Consider the following 17,170-nt stretch of genomic DNA (forward strand, 5'->3'; position numbering starts at 1 on the left):
AATTGTTTCCCCGGTTAGAGTTGTGAGGTAGGGGGCAACAGCTAGCCAGCCTTAGCTAGCGTTAGCTCGCCGGTGTAATTTAGGGGAGGTGTGTTGACCTTGCTAGCAGCAGAGTTCTAGTGCTTTGTAATATATCATTTCTAGTAACTACGTACATAAAACAGTACGCAGGAATGTCTATGGAAACAGTCGGGTCTTTATAATACTTAGTTAACGTATTAACGTTAGCTAATTGAGTAATAGTTGCCATTACTTTGATTCCAGCTCCATAGTTTGCTGAATACATTCAGTATTGGTTGTTAGTTAGCAGCTATTTGCTGGTATTTAAGGACGCCATTGCGTCTTGTTGCTGTTGTTTTTCCTTCTTTTTGGCGTCTCCAAAACGAGGACAATGTCTTTCCGGGCGGCAGAGGAGATCATGAGACGGGGCATGCGCTTCTGCTGCCGCAGGTCTCTATGGCAACAGCGCAGCTTCCTGACGACAACGTCAAGCAGAGACACATCTTTCCATAGTCAGCATCTGGCACACTTTGTGGTCACAAGGCAAAGCCTGGCCGGGAGTCAGGTCAGCTCAGTGAAGTTTTACTCACAGGAAAGGATTCACAGTGAGGACCTGGATGTGAAGGAGCAGCTCTTGGAGTCTTTGCTGCCTGCTGAGATCCGTTCTGATGAGACCGCTTCACGTCAGACACAGGAGCGCTCCCCTTTGCATGACCAGCTGCTGCAATTTGGCTCCCCGTCGGAAGTGTTGGACTTCACCATCCAGAACGTGCCCACGGCTGAACAGATCAGCAAAACCCTGACCTACATGTGGTCCACGATTAAGAAGATGTCGACTGATCAGCAGCGCTACGAGCTGCAGCTGATGTTTGAGCATCCTGCATTCGAAAGCCTGCTGCAATTAGTCAGGAAGAATGTGGGGGAAATGAGCAGTGACAATAAGCCTTATTCTCTCTTGGCTATGGTCAAGCTGGGTGTCCCCCAAAATAGCCTTGTCGTCCAGACTTTCCTCCAAGCCTGTCAGGTAGACAGTGAGAGATTGACAGCAATGTTTTCACACTGGTAATGTTTTTGTTCTGTTGTTTCGTGTTGGTTTTTTTTTTTGTAATGTGCTTTTTTGTCCACTAACAGGCAGAATTGAATTACTTTTCTGAGAAGAGCCTAGCCATCTTGGCCTGCTGTCTGAGAGATATGGAGGAAACCCCTAACGTTGCTGCACTTAAGAAGGGCGTGGCGTAAGTATTATCAAAATACCGTATGCAAATGGGTGCGATATTAATTCATCAGACAAACACTAACTCTTCTTAATCACTATATAGATATTTACCACAACTTTTTCAGAATGATTGACATTGCTGTGTTTTGTGGCTTCGTCCTAGGCTGGTAGTCGAAATACGTCTTCCCGGGATCAAGAGTGTCGTGGCTCTCCAGACCATAATGCAAATGTTGGGGAAAGATGCCCCACACAACCTAAAAAAAAAACTAGGGGTTGGTTTACGGTTTTGACCAGATTTGGTATTCATTTCCCCCGTATACGTGACCTCCCTGTCATCACAGTGTAAAGTCTCTATGATGTCTTATTATTGCAGGATTTAGTGGTTTTACATTTTGATGAATGATATTCCAATTGTTTATCAAAAATAGAAAAAAAAACATATCATATCAACTCTCTCTTCACAGTATTGTAGTGTTTTTGAACTATAGACCAAAACTAACCAGTATTTCCATTCCACATTGACATTCATTCTACACACTGCTTCCCCCAGAAAAAGGCTTTATCAATGTCAAACCAGTTCAACCTTCCCAACGTCCAGTACATGATCTGTATTATGGCCACAATGGAGTACTGCTCCAAACCACTGATGGCCATCTGCTGTACGAAGATCAGAGGTAAAACCTTTTCCACAAGATACAATGTTTAAATGAGTGATCACAAAATTGGAAAACATAAAAGACTGTTTTATAGTTTTACCAATCGGCTTTCACCTCTCTCCTCTCGGGTAGAAAACATCCCCGTAATTCCCTTCTGGAGGTTGTTGGCAGTTCTGCAGTCGTGCACGAAGCTGCACTACAGAGACATGAATCTGTTCACCGACGTTTCGGAACATGTCGCCTTCACGATAGACATGTGGACCAACAAGCAGGTGCTGCAACACTTTTGTGAAATGCTACGTATTCTTAATGCTACAGACAGCGTAGTAAGAATCTACCAGAAAGCAGCCGCTAACATGTTCCATTTGTGCTCAGTTGGTCCTCTTCCTGACAGAGTTCGATAGGAACTTCTTCTGTCCCGCTGCCCTAATGGAGGCGTTTGCTAAGAAGGTGATCGCCAGTCCAGAGAGTCTGACACGTTATGTTCTCCTCGTTGTCGTCCGGGTGTACTCTTCACTTAACTATGACCTGCAGCACCAAAGGCAACAGTAGGTCTCCATCTTTTAAATGTAACTTTCGCTCACAGCTATCTCAAAAACAGATGTCATCCGTTGTTTTTTAGCTTGCTGTTACTTATTACTTACAGAAGTTGCTCGCTTTCAATTTACTTTAAGACCCTTTCACTGGGCTCAAGCCTGTCAGATTGTTGGTTTCAGAAAGCAGCTCTGTTTCACACTCTGTGTGTGTGTGTGTGTGTGTGTGTGTGTGTGTGTGTGTGTGTGTGTGTGTGTGTGTGTGTGTGTGTGTGTGTGTGTGTGTGTGTGTATATATATACACATATATCATATAAAAATCAGCTTTTACTGTCTTTAGACTGTAGAAACTGGCTAACAACCTTTTATGATCATTTTTTTTCTCATTAAGTTCAACAGATGTTCCCTAGCCATGGGTTCGAATCCGACCTGTGGCCCTTAGCTGTGTGTCATCCCATCTCACTCTCCAGCTGTCCTATGCCCCCCCAAAAATATCCTTAGAAATTGAGTTTTTCAGTCATGAAAACACCTGGAAACTGATTAAAATATCCAGGAAATAATCTGATTTGTACTGGAAAATTTTTATAATATTTTAGCAACTCAACCTGTGTGTACGTTTTGTTTGAAACTCAACTGTTGAGAGCATAAGCTGCACGATATGACAGCTAAATGTGTCAATATTAGGCCTACCGGTAGATGTTTCTGAGCAAGTGCTATCCTGTATAGTCAAGAAGAACTCCCGGAAAGGTCCTGGAAAATGAAAACTGAAAACATTTTCCTATCTAACAGTAGATGTTGCATAACTTTCATGAGCTTTGGTTTCCAGGCTTAATGAGTTTCATGTTGCTGTTTCAGGTTCCTGGATAGTCTCACCCAGGCTCTGGAATCCTATCTTACCAAGATGTCTGGGTTTGAGTTGTTAAAGGCTGTGTACGGTCTGTGTGTAATGGGCCACTACCCCTCCACGCTGCTGGAGCAACTCCTGCAGAGCAGCACGCTGGAGCAGTTTGAGACTACGGGTAAGACGATGTGCACCAGTCGTTTTCTGCCTTGTGTCTTCTTATTCTCCACTTTTCCTTTGCACTTCGATTCGTAAACTTCATCCATCTGCACCCCCGTTGTTTCTCTCCAGCGCCTAAGTTCCGCCACTACCAGGAGTTTATGTTTCAGGTAGTGAACTTGTGCCTCCGTCTTGAGCGCCCTCCGCTCCCTCAGCCCCTGACTGTTCCACCGTCTGCCCTGGGAGCCGCCCCCAACAATTCGCCAGTCAACCTGAATCTCTTGCAGGGTCTGCAGAGTTTGTTGTTGGAGCATGCAGACATGACGCTGCAGGAAATGGTGCTCGTGGAGAACTTTTACTTAATAGGTAAAGACAGAAGAGAGGCAGGCTAATAGTTATCGCTAATATCAGATCATTGTGTCTGCATTTAGTTCTTTTATCTTATACCAAGTAACTACAACACAGATTTTCAACTCATTTTAAAGGTGTGATGTTAAACAAGTGCCTGTGTTGTGTGTGTCAACTCTCAGATGGTTTGATAACCAGACCTCTGCCACACCAAACCTCTGCGACTGAAGCAGGTAGTCATGCAGGAGACGAGCGCTCTCCAGCAGAGAGCAGTCAAAGGTAAGGCATTGGCATCAGCTTGCAGCCAATAACGTCACCAGAATTTGCAGAGGTGTTGCACTTTTTTTAAATTTTTTTTATTTAAGAGGGCTGATGTCATGTTTGGTAAAGCTGACTGACAATGTCGGGCATCGACGCACGCCATGGTTGCATAAGGCATACATACTTACGCAATAGAGGGTACCTAAGACGGTCATAAGGAGCTCCTTAGGCCATAAAATAGTTTTCTGAAAGCAGGAGTGCTTGTTACTCGTATGTAACACCACAGTTAAATCCCATTTTAAACTCGTTTAAAGGTTTGAAGTCCAACTTTCAGTCACTTGCTTTGGTTGTAAACAACTTAAGACATGTTAAAAAAATCATCATCATAAACATAAACGCATCAGGAAGACTTTAAAAGTGTAACCCACTACTCTAAACAATATATAAATAGACAATAAGACAAAGACAAACTCTTCAAAATATAATAATTAAAATATATGATATCCAGTGGCTTAAATACAGTTTACTTATTATTTCACAGTTGTAATTAAACATACTTTGTTTGATTACTCCAACACTGTAATAGTTACGAGTATTTGATTACTTTAGGATTACCCTGGTTCATCACTATAATTACTATATTTCAAGTAGTTTACAAACATTTAAGTTCTCAGTTTCACTCCTGTGTCATTCTCCTTTAACCGTTCTTCTAGAATTACCCAAAAGCAATCACAAAATGACTTAATTACTTTCATTAAAACACTGCAACGATCCAGTTTTATACCCAACCTGTTAATTACCATAGTCATGTTCGCCATAGTCATGTCTGTTTCACTTTAGCATCTGCAGACCTCAAAGACATGTCAGCACAATTTAACTGATGTTTGTGTGTTCAGCTCTGCTTATAAAACCTGCCTCCATGTTTTGTGGTGCTTCTGGCCTGTCCACATTTTGAATACTGGGACTTTAACCTCTAATTATATCATTTATTTGTACATCAGTTCAAAATCTCAACTCAGAAGATGCTGTTTTAAATCAAGTTTTACTGTATTCTTATGCAATATGTCTGGGCAGTAAATTACGTCAGTCATTCAGTGCTTTAACTAAAGTAGAATTTTATTGAACCTGCTAGTGCACTTTTTACCCATACAAATTCAAGCAAATGTTGAATTATACAAACATACAACATTTTTAAAAAATGCATTAAAAAAAGTAGGATTAAAAGGAAATTTGAAACATGAATTCAAATAAAAGTACAATAACGCTACTGAGTAAAGATCTGTAGTTGCGTGTGTGTTAAAGGAAGTCAGTCACGGCACTGTCTTACTGAAAATAAAGCCACAATATGCTCCGTATACTGCTCAGCTTTCAGGATTTGTGCCTCCCAATGATATTCTACCACACAGACATCCACTTTCATACTGTCATACCTGTACGCAAATTCAAATTTTGACCCTTTTTTTTTTTTTTAAAGCTGAGAAACCCTTGTCTTGATGTCCTAGAATTGCAGTAATTTGCACGAGGTACACTGGTTTTTGCCATGGTACGTCCAATCCCCGTGGCCATCTGGCTGTCAAGATTCGCCATCTGAAGATCCTGGGATATGACCCTGTCTTGGTGAGACTCACAGATGATCCCAGTTTAAAGTCTAAAGTTGTCCCTTTTCAGTGTTAGAGTGTTAACATTTTACCGTCCAAAATGTCCGCTGGAATGAATAATGAACTAATTTCCCTGTATGCTCCCTCAAACAAACTATAAGAGTTGAGTGCATCGCAGTGATGGCGAGGTTTATATAATCCTATTCCTTTTCTCCAGGTGTCGGAGCAGAAGCTACAGTCCGTGTCAGAGGAAGAGATGACAGAGTTCCTCAGGGGACTGATTTTTCCAGAACACGAAAGCCCGGACACACAACCCAAAATGGAGCAACTGGAATCTTAAGGACAGTTGTTAAACGGATGCCAAGTTCCATGCCCGGTTCACAACCTGTTCAATCGTCATGAACACACAGATTTTTTTTTTTTGTGCTTTTTGTAAACAATTAAGAAGAAATAAATATGTGAAAATATTTAAATAAATGACGTCCCTGGATAAACTGAGCTCAAAACCATCTGTGACACACATGAACTTTATTTTACCCCCCCCAACCTATTCTGTAAAAGATCATCTGTCTGTCAGTAGTTGATGAGTAAGACCTTGCTGCTGAATGAAACCAATAAAACCAGTGTGCTCAGAAGCTGCAAGGTGCGCGAGGTAAAGGTAGAGTCCCTTTGAAGAAGCCACATCTGCACACAGCGTGAAGGAAGGAGAAGAGGCAGGGAGGAAGACAGGAAACGGTGCAGATTGTTATTGTTTGAAGCGTGACGCTCCCTGTTGTTTATCTGGTTCTCATCGACCTCGCCGATTGTTAACTCTGAGAACACATTCTATTTCTCAGAAAGAACGGCGTGCAAAATGTAAAAAAGGGAGTGAAACCAAGTCACTTGATATTTTCACTTTTGGCCCCTGAAGTTTAGCTGACTTAACGGCTTCTGGGTTCAGTTTTTTTTTTTCTGTTACGAAATTGTGGTCACTCTTATCCGCATGAGCTTTGATTGTGGTTAAATCCCCCCCTATCAGGCACCTCCTTCTGTTTCAACCACAAAGAAAGGGGATTACAATTACAGAACTGAGTGTGACAGAGACAATAGTGAGGGACTAGGTAGGTAAGAGGTTTTTTTTTTTTTTTTTCGGTTTATTTTTTAGTAAAAGAAAACTGCTACTTTTGCTGTGTGGACACAAAACTATTGACAACAAAGTCTCGATCACAATAATGTTCTCCAGTGCAAGCTACTACAAGGACTCCCCTTTGTGTGTATCTAAATGGTCACATCATGCACGGGCAGTCAGAAGTGTTTTGGTATAGGATTTTGAACCCCCCTTTTCTTCTTGCGGTCCCGGGAAGCTTTGGGTTTGGTGTTCATGTAGTCGCTCTGGGAATCCGTCCTCCTCAACTTTATCTGTAAGACACGTGAAAAACTGTTAAACCACAGCTGTTAGACACTGTAATGTGTGTTCGTAATGTGCCACATACAGTAGGAAAATGTGGATTTTGTGGGGGTTTTTCCGGATGAAGTGTTGCTTATATTTCATCATTTAAAGGTTACATGTGGTGGGACTTTTGAAGGACGGTTCCAACTATTTTCAGGCCAAGAAAAATAAAGTAAAAATATGGACAAATACAACGCTTTTTCCAAACTGAATTTAAGTCCTTTAAGTTATTTTTTTAAAAACAAATATGAAAATAAAGCAGCTGAATAATTTTTTTTTTTTTGGGGGGGGTTGAAAATAGGGCTGCACAATTTAAAGAAATATCACAATATTCAAATCACAGAAGCTGTCATTTGTTTTATAAATGAATGTATGGCAAAACAGCACTATAATGAATCCAAACCTTGTTCTCGAAATGTAAGAAAACATGTTTTGTCACCTATTTAATTAATTTTATTTTTTATTCTGTGGTGCAAAACACATTTTCAAATTGTGCAGCCCTAATTAAAGAAAACAGAAAATTGTACAGAAGTCTTTTTAAGAGAGATCAGCCCCATTTCCTGCAAAGATGTCAAATAAAAATGTCTATGTTTCAAATGTTTTTCGTGTGTTTGAGGAACATCATACCCAGCTGACTATGGCAAAGATGGTGACAGTTACACTGTAGATGCTGACAGCTGCAAAAGTCAAAATCCAGGGTAATACAGTAGTTTGATCTTCATGTGCATTATCGCACATTCCTGGGTTGCATTGGTGTCCTGGAAGAAACATATTTAGTAAGTATCCACTAGACTGTGTGCAACCAAAAAAACTGCACATCTATTAGGAATGTTTACCTTTTATAAGTAACAGGATCTTCAAGTCACTTGGTTTTTCTTTCAGGGGAGGAGGGAACAAGTCTTTGCCCACACATCTGTAGATACCGTGGCTGCTGGCATTCACTCCCTTGAGTATGTAACTGACCGTCTCATTGTCTTCGTGTTTATGCAATTCCATGCCCACCATGATGGGGTTTGATGATGTGTTTGATGGCGTACACTCTAGTGAATATCCTTCCTTATGGCATGTGTGTTCGAAGATAATTTTGTCCTCCTTAAGAACTGTAGTTGTGAATACTTCTCCCGTCATGTTTGGGCAAGGCACAGACACATTATTTCCGGCAGCTTCACAGACGGTTTGCAGCTGGTCTGGAGAGAGAAAACGTGTTAAGGGTTCAGGGTGCAATTGCACTCTGGTTTTTGATAATGGAAGTCTCTTACACACAAATAGTAGAATCTTACATCTCTGATTACGTGTCATGAACTTGCAAAGCTTTGTAAAAATACTGCCAATATGACCTAAAACTTGCAGTGAGCACAGAGAAACTTTCCACTTTCAGCAGATGAATGTGAAAAACATCCTTCAAGTGTCAAACTGCACATATGGCATTCTGCACAGTTAAACATCACACTGTAGGAGCAGGAAGAGAAACTGATTTTTGACTGGAGGGGATCTTGAAATGATTAGAAATAGAGGGACTTTGTGTCTGCTGTTGCTGTAAACCACGCCTAGACACCAGTGTCTTTTTCTACAACCAAACACATTAGCAAAGCTCCTGCAAACGTTGATTTATTTGCATTTAATTCCCCTGGTTGATATTCAGGCTATGAAACTCAAACTCGTCATTTCACAGTAACTCCACCCCCACACGGAATTTGTTCAATAACAGCACATCTAAGCACATTTACCTCTTTTCAACTAGCCTCACGCTTCACATGAAAGACAAGACATTTGCCATGTAAGTGGCACACTTGACTCAGCCACTGCCTGACTCAAGTGTGCCACTCCCAAGGTAGTGGTTTATGTCATTCAGTGCTATTTCTTTTGTATGGATTAGTGTTAAATTAACACCTTCAGCACTCTATGTAACCAGCAATTGCCCTAAAGTTTATTTTGACACATTAAAGTGTCTCAACCCACAAATAGGCATATTCAGCCAGCATAAGGAAACTATGGTTACTAGGGTCATCTCAGGTCACAGTACCCACAAACAGACAAAAAAGGTCTCTTGTAAAGTTTCCAGCTGATTATTTGTATTCTTAGTGGTAACTAATGCCTGATCACTGTGAGCATATATGTACTGAAAGCTAGAATGTATGTGTTGCAGTACAACTCACCGTTGCAGGTGCTCTGAGACTGAGTGGTATGTAGTAATCTGCAGCCCACGAGGATCACGAGCATCCAGCAGGCACTCATCTTCCACTTCTGTACCGCCGAGAGTGTCAGCTCGCCTCCAGCAGAATGATGCCCTCGAGGCTCTCCCTCATCACCTAAAGCATCCACCTCATCCGACAGTCTACGTTTGCTGTGTGGTGCAGAGAGATGTGATCCGTTACTCTGATATCATCAACCCTGGTTCCATGCGACTGTAATGCATAATAGTCTCGCTCTGTCTCTGATTGAAGCACTCCCACGGTGCCGCACTAACTTAAACTTACACATTCTCTCTTGAAGGAAAACATCCTGTGGCAGAAACTCCTCCTCTTCTCAAGTTTCCGCTCGCTCCTGAAATTTGTGACCTTTGATGCCCTTAAGATTTATTAAGATAAGACATAGATTTAGACCAAACAGAGCTGTTCCTATCAAGTAAAGAACACTGGAAGCTGCATATTTGAGGCAGTGTTTTTTTTATTGTTTCATTGTGTGGAGACAAATATGTGTCTCTGTTACCTGTAGTTACTTCTTGTTAATACCCACAAGGCGTCTGTAAAGAGTACAGGTGTTGGGCATGGTGTACAAATGAGGACAGCAAGATAGATTATAGAAAATATACTCTGTATTTTCTGCTGTGTGTGTGTGTGTGTGTGTGTGTGTGTGTGTGTGTGTGTGTGTGTGTGTGTGTGTGTGTGTGTTCAAGCAGTATGAGAAGAGTAATGTAGCAGCCACAGTTGGAGGTGGAGTGAGTGATCAAAAGTGCAATGACCCAGTGTACCTTGTGGAAAGGTTTACTGAACACAATGAGACATATTAAACAGGTTTGAACTGAAATGCGTTTGGCTGCCGAATTGTCACCGCCTCACAAAAACACAGACACAGCCTGGAAATATATTAAGGTGGAATGTGAAAAAGAAACTGCCTCTGTGCTTTGTGAGTCATGGGCACATGTACAAACATGTATGGCAGTGAGAAAAATAGTATTGTGTTTGTGATGTGTGGAAATATCAGCTATAAGAGAGGGTGAATTCCCTTACATGGTGTAGTAAGACAGGATTTTTAATATTAGATTTAAAAACCCTTGACTGTATCCACAAAATACAGTTGAGTTGAACTTGTAATAGCTTTCCTTGTCCACTAGATGGCAACCAAGCATTTTATTTTGATCGGCCTGTTGATAACGGTTTTACTATAAACCAGCTATCTGCTTACATTCTTATAATATTTTAAACAATATTTCACTGTCAGTACCTTTTCCCATTTACATGTTTAACGGCCTAGAACTGGGATTAGAGACTATAAAAGGTTAGAAAATATTTACTTTGTGTAGCAACACATGGTGACAGATTCATGGGATTGTGAAGTGGGGATTATAGCATTTCTAAAATGTTATTTGTAATTCTAACTCAGAAAATGGATGAGGGGGGATTGGTGGGTTAGTAATGCCATGTGTCCATATGGATGACACATAATAATCTCCTAATCTGGAACAAGGCCCATTTGTCTGGTGGTGGAGGCTTTAAGAGAGCATCAGCAAGAACCCATGCAGTGCTGCAGTGCATCTTACTATCTCTTTTAAACATATTTCTACCTTTTTGTTTTATATTATTATTATTACTTACTACAGGGAATAGCTGTTGGATGCTGCCTTCACTGCCCCCCCCCCAAAACTGCGACTTTTTGGGTTTGTAATATGTAAAATAAAAATTGCTCATTTAGCTTTTGTTTTTGCTTCTTAAATTATTCCATGAAGCCTGTAACAATATTATTTGTTATATGTTAGAAAACAAGGAGCACAGAATGGCTTCCAATTGAAGTGGTAACGGTGAAGAGGCGAAAGTGTGTATAAAATTAGCGTTTTCGCCAATGAATAGGACCAAAAAATGGGCCAAAATGTGTCAATCGGTCAACTCGGCTAACACCACAGCGTGAGTCTTTCCCAGTCACATCTGCATTTACTAGGTCACTCCTCTTCTCTGCTATCAGCTCGAGTATAAGATATTTCCGACAGTCCATGAAGGCAGCGTTGGGATCTGGGCTGGACAGGAAACGACGGAGACGCGCAGCGTGTCTCCTCAGCAGCTCCGGGAGAGAAGAATGGGAAAGGGAATGGGACTCTGTATGTAGACGAGGCAGCGTGTGAAAACATGAAGACAACGGGCAGTTTTTAAGCTACATTCCTCTTTAAAACACATAATTACACATATCACATCAGGAGTTTTCCCTGTTTTCCCCCCCTGAGGGCAGGGATATTGGCTGCCATTGGACAACAGAGGAGAGGAGAGGAGAGAGGACCCTCTTTGTGAATCTCATTTGGCTGTAAGTGGATTTTTCTTCACTATTCCGACATGTTTTAATCCTCTAACCCCTTTTTTCTCGTCTTTAAATGACCATACCAAGAGACTGAATATGTCAAATCCTAAATGAATGTCAGTTTATTTTATACACTGGCAGCCCATCCTAGATTGTGTCCTCTGGAGAGGAGACGGAGGAGTAGCTATACTGTTTACCATACTTCTTTAAAGACCAGTCGCTATGAAGAGACAAACCCCTGTGAGTGTGTTGTTGTGAAGTGTGTGTGTGTCTGTTGTGGCAGGCTGTTTGAATGAGGGGGTTTGTGTGCCCCCCTATGCGGCCATTGAACAATCCCTTTCTTGGGGAGAAAGGGCGTGCAGCGTTTGGGCCGACTTGGAAAAGAGCCGCAGCTTTTGATGGGAGAGGCAATTGAACGTGGGCCTATTGTTGTGTTGTATTTGTTAGTTATGTTGCCCAAACCGAGCCCTTTGGCTGAGGAGGGGAGGAGGGGTGGAGGGGTTATCTTCAACCTAATTTTCCTCCCCTGCACCTAACTGAGCAGCGGGGAGATGTGTAGTCTCCACCCTGTTCAGCGGGAGGAGGCTATCTTCTGGTAATGGCCGATGGTTTTGTCGCGTTAATGTTTGTATCTTGCCGGTGAATTATTTTTTTTTGGGGGGGGGAATACATCATTCAGTACCTCTGAAACAGTAATTTACCTCCGTCATGTGTGTTAATGTGACCTGGCTCGTGTCGTTATCAGCTACCACGTTCACTGCAGCTCGTGGACACTGTTTTAATTCCCTTTGTTGGATGACGCCGCCGGCAGTGGATTGGTTAACATGTAGCCAGTTTGACCAGTGGCTATCCCCAATCTGATACTAGCATCCACTTTGGCTAGTTAGCGTACAACCTATGCAGTGTTTGTAGCTTTTATTTGTTCACGCATAGTGAAGCCTGGTGGAAAAGTTAAAGCCCCCTCCCAGACATGTGTAAAGACGTATACAAATAGTCTGCTGGGAACAATAATGTGTCTTTTTTTTCTGGAAAGGAGTATAATTTATATATTAAAAACCTCATTACAAATTAATTAACTATGAATATGCAAAATGTCTTCATTTTCCTGACGCAAAATGTCTCCTTCACTGTGAAGTCCATCCTCAGTGTATGTGCGCTGGAGGCTTCAGGCATCCACATCATACTTCTACAAGTTGAATAATGGCCAAAAACTACAAATTATTAGTGATGTCACAAATCATGTTCATAGGCCCCGCCTCTTAAAATCTGATTTTCAATGAGCTCAGAGAAATGTTCCCCTTTCAGCAGATGAATGTGAAAACATCCTTCTAGTGTCAAACTCTGCACAGACATCGTTCAGCACAGTGAAGATCAAACATCCAGCTGTAGGAACGAGGAGCGGAAGCAGACTTTAAAGCTCTGTTTTTCTGCTGCTTTACTGGCAGAAATAACTAGAAGTTCCCAAAACTACTTGAACAATCTTCTCCAAGTCTTAGCCTCAGACTTCGCTCACATTCAGACATTAACACTTGAAAGATAATGACCCTTCATTGACAGTGGAGTTCAAAGGTCATTTGCAGAGAGGCTGCCGACCGTGCCGCTGTCTGGCTGGCTACCATATGGGGCAAGTAAACATTCCCTCTGGTGTTATTTACACAACCAAGGCCAGGCGAGGATAACTTTTTTTTTTTTTTTTTTTTTAACTCTATCTATTCAGTTCAGGGCTGAATACACAAAACAAACTGTATTTGCTCAAAAAAAGCCACCAAGAAGCCACTTTGCTCGGCCCTTTATTCCCCACAGTGGCATTATAATGGACCGTCTGTGTCCTTAAGGCACGCTTGATTTGCATCCACAAAGCGCTAGACTAGAAGCACATTATTCTGGGCATGGAGACAGTGCTGCAACAATGCAACCCATTCGCTTACAGTGCAGTTAATGGGTTGAAAATAACTGCTGGCCTTCTGGTCGCGTCCCCCCTCAGCCTCATGCCTGTAAGCTTGTCATGTTTTCTGCAGGAGGGAAATAGCAGGAGTTTGGAGTCAGATATCACTCACTGTCTACTGAGTGATGCCACAGGCACATCTGGAAAACCTAGTGATCTTTTGTTTTTGTTCCTTTGGGCATTTTTATTGTGTTGCTGTGTCTCATTATGAAATGTGTTTCTTAAGAACTTAATTATCATCTGGTTATGTAAAATGGATGGATTGAAAATATTTGCTCTGTTTTTGAAGTCAGAGGCAACTTTTGGAGGCCTATTCTGGGGCTGTTGGTCTGATTCTTTATTGATTCTTGATAAATCTTCTGTGTTGCCATTGTAGTTGTAGAAGAAGATTTTGTTGCAATGGTGCAAAAACATAAAGAACTTTAAAAAGAAACAGTGGACACGCGCCCCCATAATACAGCTCCTCATGTAATCGGATCATACAAGGCATTTACACAGTAGAGTTAACAATCCTGAAGTCACTGCATTCAGGCAGCATGGTACACAGCTCAGTCATAAAAAGCTCAGTCATGGATTAAATTTCCAGCCACAGAGGTAAAACACATGTTAGAAGCGAGCGTGTCATTTCACTGCCCCAGTTTAAAAAGCACATGCGAGGAATTCTTCGCCGTCAGCTTTCTTTCTCGAGGCTGTCGAGAAGAGAACCTAGGGAGAGAGAGGATATATATTTTGGAAGAAAACATCAGCTCAAAATACATAACCAGAAACATGGTTTTCTCATCCACCCACTCTGTCTTGTTTTGCCAAAAGAGGAAAAGAAAAACCCCCATCTTCTCTTCTCCCTCCATCCCTCTTCTCCCTTTCACCCCCTTTTTTTGTACGCTTGATTTCCTTTGGATGTACTTGATTAGATGAGAAAAACAGTTGTCAAAGAAATTTCGGGCTTGAGGAATGATCCACAACACCGTGTGCGTTAGAGAAGTAGAGATTTGAAAGCTATTCTTGATTTATATATTTGTGTGTGTTAGAATGTCCTGCATGCTGGTCTGTCTGTCTGTCTGTCTGTCTGTCTGTCTGTCTGTCAGCACTTTACTGGCTCTGTCGTGCGAGTCGTAAGGGCCCTGTCTGACCTCCGCCCATCCAATCCACCCACGTCCCTGGGCATAACACTTTTGTGCACAAAAGCTCTAGAGACGAGGTTGGGGGGTGGCGATGGTGGCTGGTGTAAGTTTACCCAGGTTGTGTTACAGCCGGGGGTGCAGGTGGGTAAAGGGGAGGATGGCACTTCAAACGCAGCCTTCAACACAAACTGATGGAGCGCCGGAGGGGAGAGTGTAACCTGATATTTCCACTGATATAAGGTACCTTTGCTTGGGTTGAGAGTGGAGACTAAACTGGGTGGGGCGGGGGGGGAGAGAAAGGCCACAGCTGCATCAGGGCCCAGCTCCTTGATGGCAAACAAGACGGCGCATTACGGGTGTGATTGAAAACGAGAGTGCCTATGTGTCATTCCACCTGGGTGTGTCGCCCCTCTTGTCACAGGCACGTGTTCTCAGCCACTATAGGGCCTTGTTCTGGTAACATTTTGCTGACCTTTGGTGGCAGCTGCCCCTGCCATTTGGAAACAAAGACAAATGGCTAAGCAGTCCGCCTGTAGCCAGCAAAACCGCTACTGTTCCAGATAGAGAGTTGCTTTTCCTGTTGGCCTTTTCATACAGACTGAGAGACTTGTATCATTGCCCTCTGTGGCAGGAAATCAATTGTTTGACACACACGCAGGTTGTGGAGCCTGAGAAAACATGTACTTTTACACTCTTACGCCTCGATTTTGTATTGTTTTTAATGAGTGCACATACCCGCCATCAGGAAATGTGGGCGGCGTAGATATGTGACGATGTACGCCTAATGCAGCCTCTACCTTCCGGCTGCACCGCTGATTGGAGTAGGCAGAAAGAGGGCACCCTCTACTCCTTTCAGGGGCACTACATGATCTGGGTCCTCGTTCTGCAGGTGCACTCAAGCGCACACGCACCGCTATATAAAGACAACTAGGGATGCGAACGGCAAAGATTGACCTACAATTCGATGTCTTTGCCGTGCTGGTTTTCATATCTGTGCCATTGGGTGAACGTTTTCTCCTGCAGCACTTTGCAGTATGCATTTTTAGCACGGGTTAGTCCAGGTGGGATTTACACTCTTAAAGGGGGAGTCCACTTTTAGACACTTTTGCATGGTTGGATATTTTTTATTCACAGTTTTCAGGAGTTATTTTATGATTAAATGTCCCTCAAGCTGCCTTGTTGACCTTCATACATTTCCCAGGTTACCTTGCAACAACCATCGGAGAACGGGTTTGCACTTGTTGGATGTAGCTGTGGGTTATAATTTGTAGTTTATAATTCAAGTTTTCAAGAGGAGAAAAAGCAAAAGTTGCACCCCTAGCTCAGTACCGGCTTGTGTTGGGGCTGCAATGCATTCTGGTCTACTGAGGCTACTAGAGAAACTGCTTCTATACCTCTGCTTCTTTTAAGATGGATTTCTCCCTCTATAATTGTTAAGCATCTGTATGGAGATGAATGGCAACTCTTGGCACAGACACCAATAATCAACATTATCTGTAGTTGTTTTTTAAAAGCACGTTTTTAATGAGATATCATTCCATCAGATGTCATTAATAGGGTTTTGATCCACCTATTAAACTGCATAACCACCTCAGTCTGTCAGTCTTTATCTCCACACCACTTCTTCCATGACCCATTTTTCCTATCTGATCTGCTATGATCCAGTATCCAGCCTGTTGTATTGTTCATTCATTAATTGTCCCTTTTGTTTGCTACTTCTTTCACTGTACATTTTGTGTAAGCAGCTTAGGCAGCTATTAATCAGTGTGACTTTGACAATGCCAGGTGGCTCATTCTCACCCCCCTGTCCACCCCTCCCCCTCTACTGTATTACAGATGGTCTCTTCCATTCACTGTTGTCGGGGGTCAGTCTTTGTCAACTTAACAGCACACGTGACAGGAAATCGCGGGGGTGTCACAGGGTTGATCATGCACCCGGCATGATCAACACCTGTGACCGCCACAAAGCCTTGGGGCCCTTGGCTGCGTTTTTTTTTTTTTTTTTTACACAGAGTTGGGTAATCACCCTGAAACTGATCTTAGCATCCAAGGTTGGGAAAGGGAATCGCATCCCAGTGGGAATTCTCAGTTTGAGTTCCAGCCGCCGCGTCAGGTATCAGTCAGTCGCAAAGGGAGGACTGGAGGAGGTGATTTACGGTATTGTATTTCTCTCTCTACCCCACCTGCCCATGTAATCCACTGCAAAGTCCAGTTAAAGCTCCACCGCAACAGCCACAGGACGGGTTGATGGATGGGACAGGCCCTGTCTGTGTGGACAGACAGCCTGGATAATGGGTCTTTGACATGGAGAGAACACAACATGCTCAAGGCAGGCAGGAGTGCTTCAGAGAGAGTAGTATTAAAAGCAAACAAAGTGCTAACTCAGAGGAAATATACATGTGCTTTCTGGCTTCTGCTGTATAAAAAATATGCACTATTGACTGGGTGATGTATGATCTGCCTTGTGCAAGACGTAGATATGGAAGGGGAAGAGTGGATTTATTTCCCACTCTCCGTATTGCTTTCATGTGCGCTATTTTGCATCCTTAATTAAATT

At 42.4% G+C, this 17,170-nt stretch overlaps 3 protein-coding genes across 7 annotated transcripts in view; 2 read left to right on the forward strand and 1 right to left on the reverse strand.

The window, feature by feature from the left end:
• The first annotated feature begins 344 nt into the window (after positions 1-344).
• Positions 345-6,121, forward strand: fastkd2 (FAST kinase domains 2). The gene is made up of 11 exons (XM_051428234.1): positions 345-1,024; positions 1,132-1,235; positions 1,380-1,488; positions 1,767-1,890; positions 2,005-2,144; positions 2,248-2,420; positions 3,261-3,424; positions 3,538-3,771; positions 3,936-4,032; positions 5,517-5,631; positions 5,830-6,121. The coding sequence occupies exons 1-11, from the start codon at positions 392-394 to the stop codon at positions 5,950-5,952; spliced, it is 2,016 nt and encodes a 671-aa protein (XP_051284194.1). The 5' UTR covers positions 345-391; the 3' UTR covers positions 5,953-6,121.
• Positions 5,110-9,523, reverse strand: LOC127378904 (T-cell-specific surface glycoprotein CD28). The gene is made up of 4 exons (XM_051428277.1): positions 9,198-9,523; positions 7,878-8,228; positions 7,669-7,799; positions 5,110-7,010 (listed from the first exon to the last, which is right to left on the reverse strand). Exons 1-4 carry the CDS (start codon positions 9,274-9,276, stop codon positions 6,897-6,899), a joined length of 675 nt encoding a protein of 224 aa, XP_051284237.1. The 5' UTR covers positions 9,277-9,523; the 3' UTR covers positions 5,110-6,896.
• Positions 9,524-11,258: 1,735 nt separating this feature from the next.
• The window catches only part of raph1b (Ras association (RalGDS/AF-6) and pleckstrin homology domains 1b), a 40,228-nt gene continuing 34,316 nt past the window's right edge, over positions 11,259-17,170 (forward strand). For all 5 annotated transcript variants that reach the window (XM_051428217.1, XM_051428222.1, XM_051428219.1 and 2 more), the window contains exon 1: positions 11,259-11,553. The gene's annotated coding sequence lies outside the window, so the exon portion shown is untranslated. The remainder of the gene's footprint in view (positions 11,554-17,170) is intronic.

Source organism: Dicentrarchus labrax, unplaced genomic scaffold, assembly GCF_905237075.1.
Source record: "Dicentrarchus labrax unplaced genomic scaffold, dlabrax2021, whole genome shotgun sequence".
Classification (NCBI taxonomy): Eukaryota; Metazoa; Chordata; class Actinopteri; family Moronidae; genus Dicentrarchus; species Dicentrarchus labrax.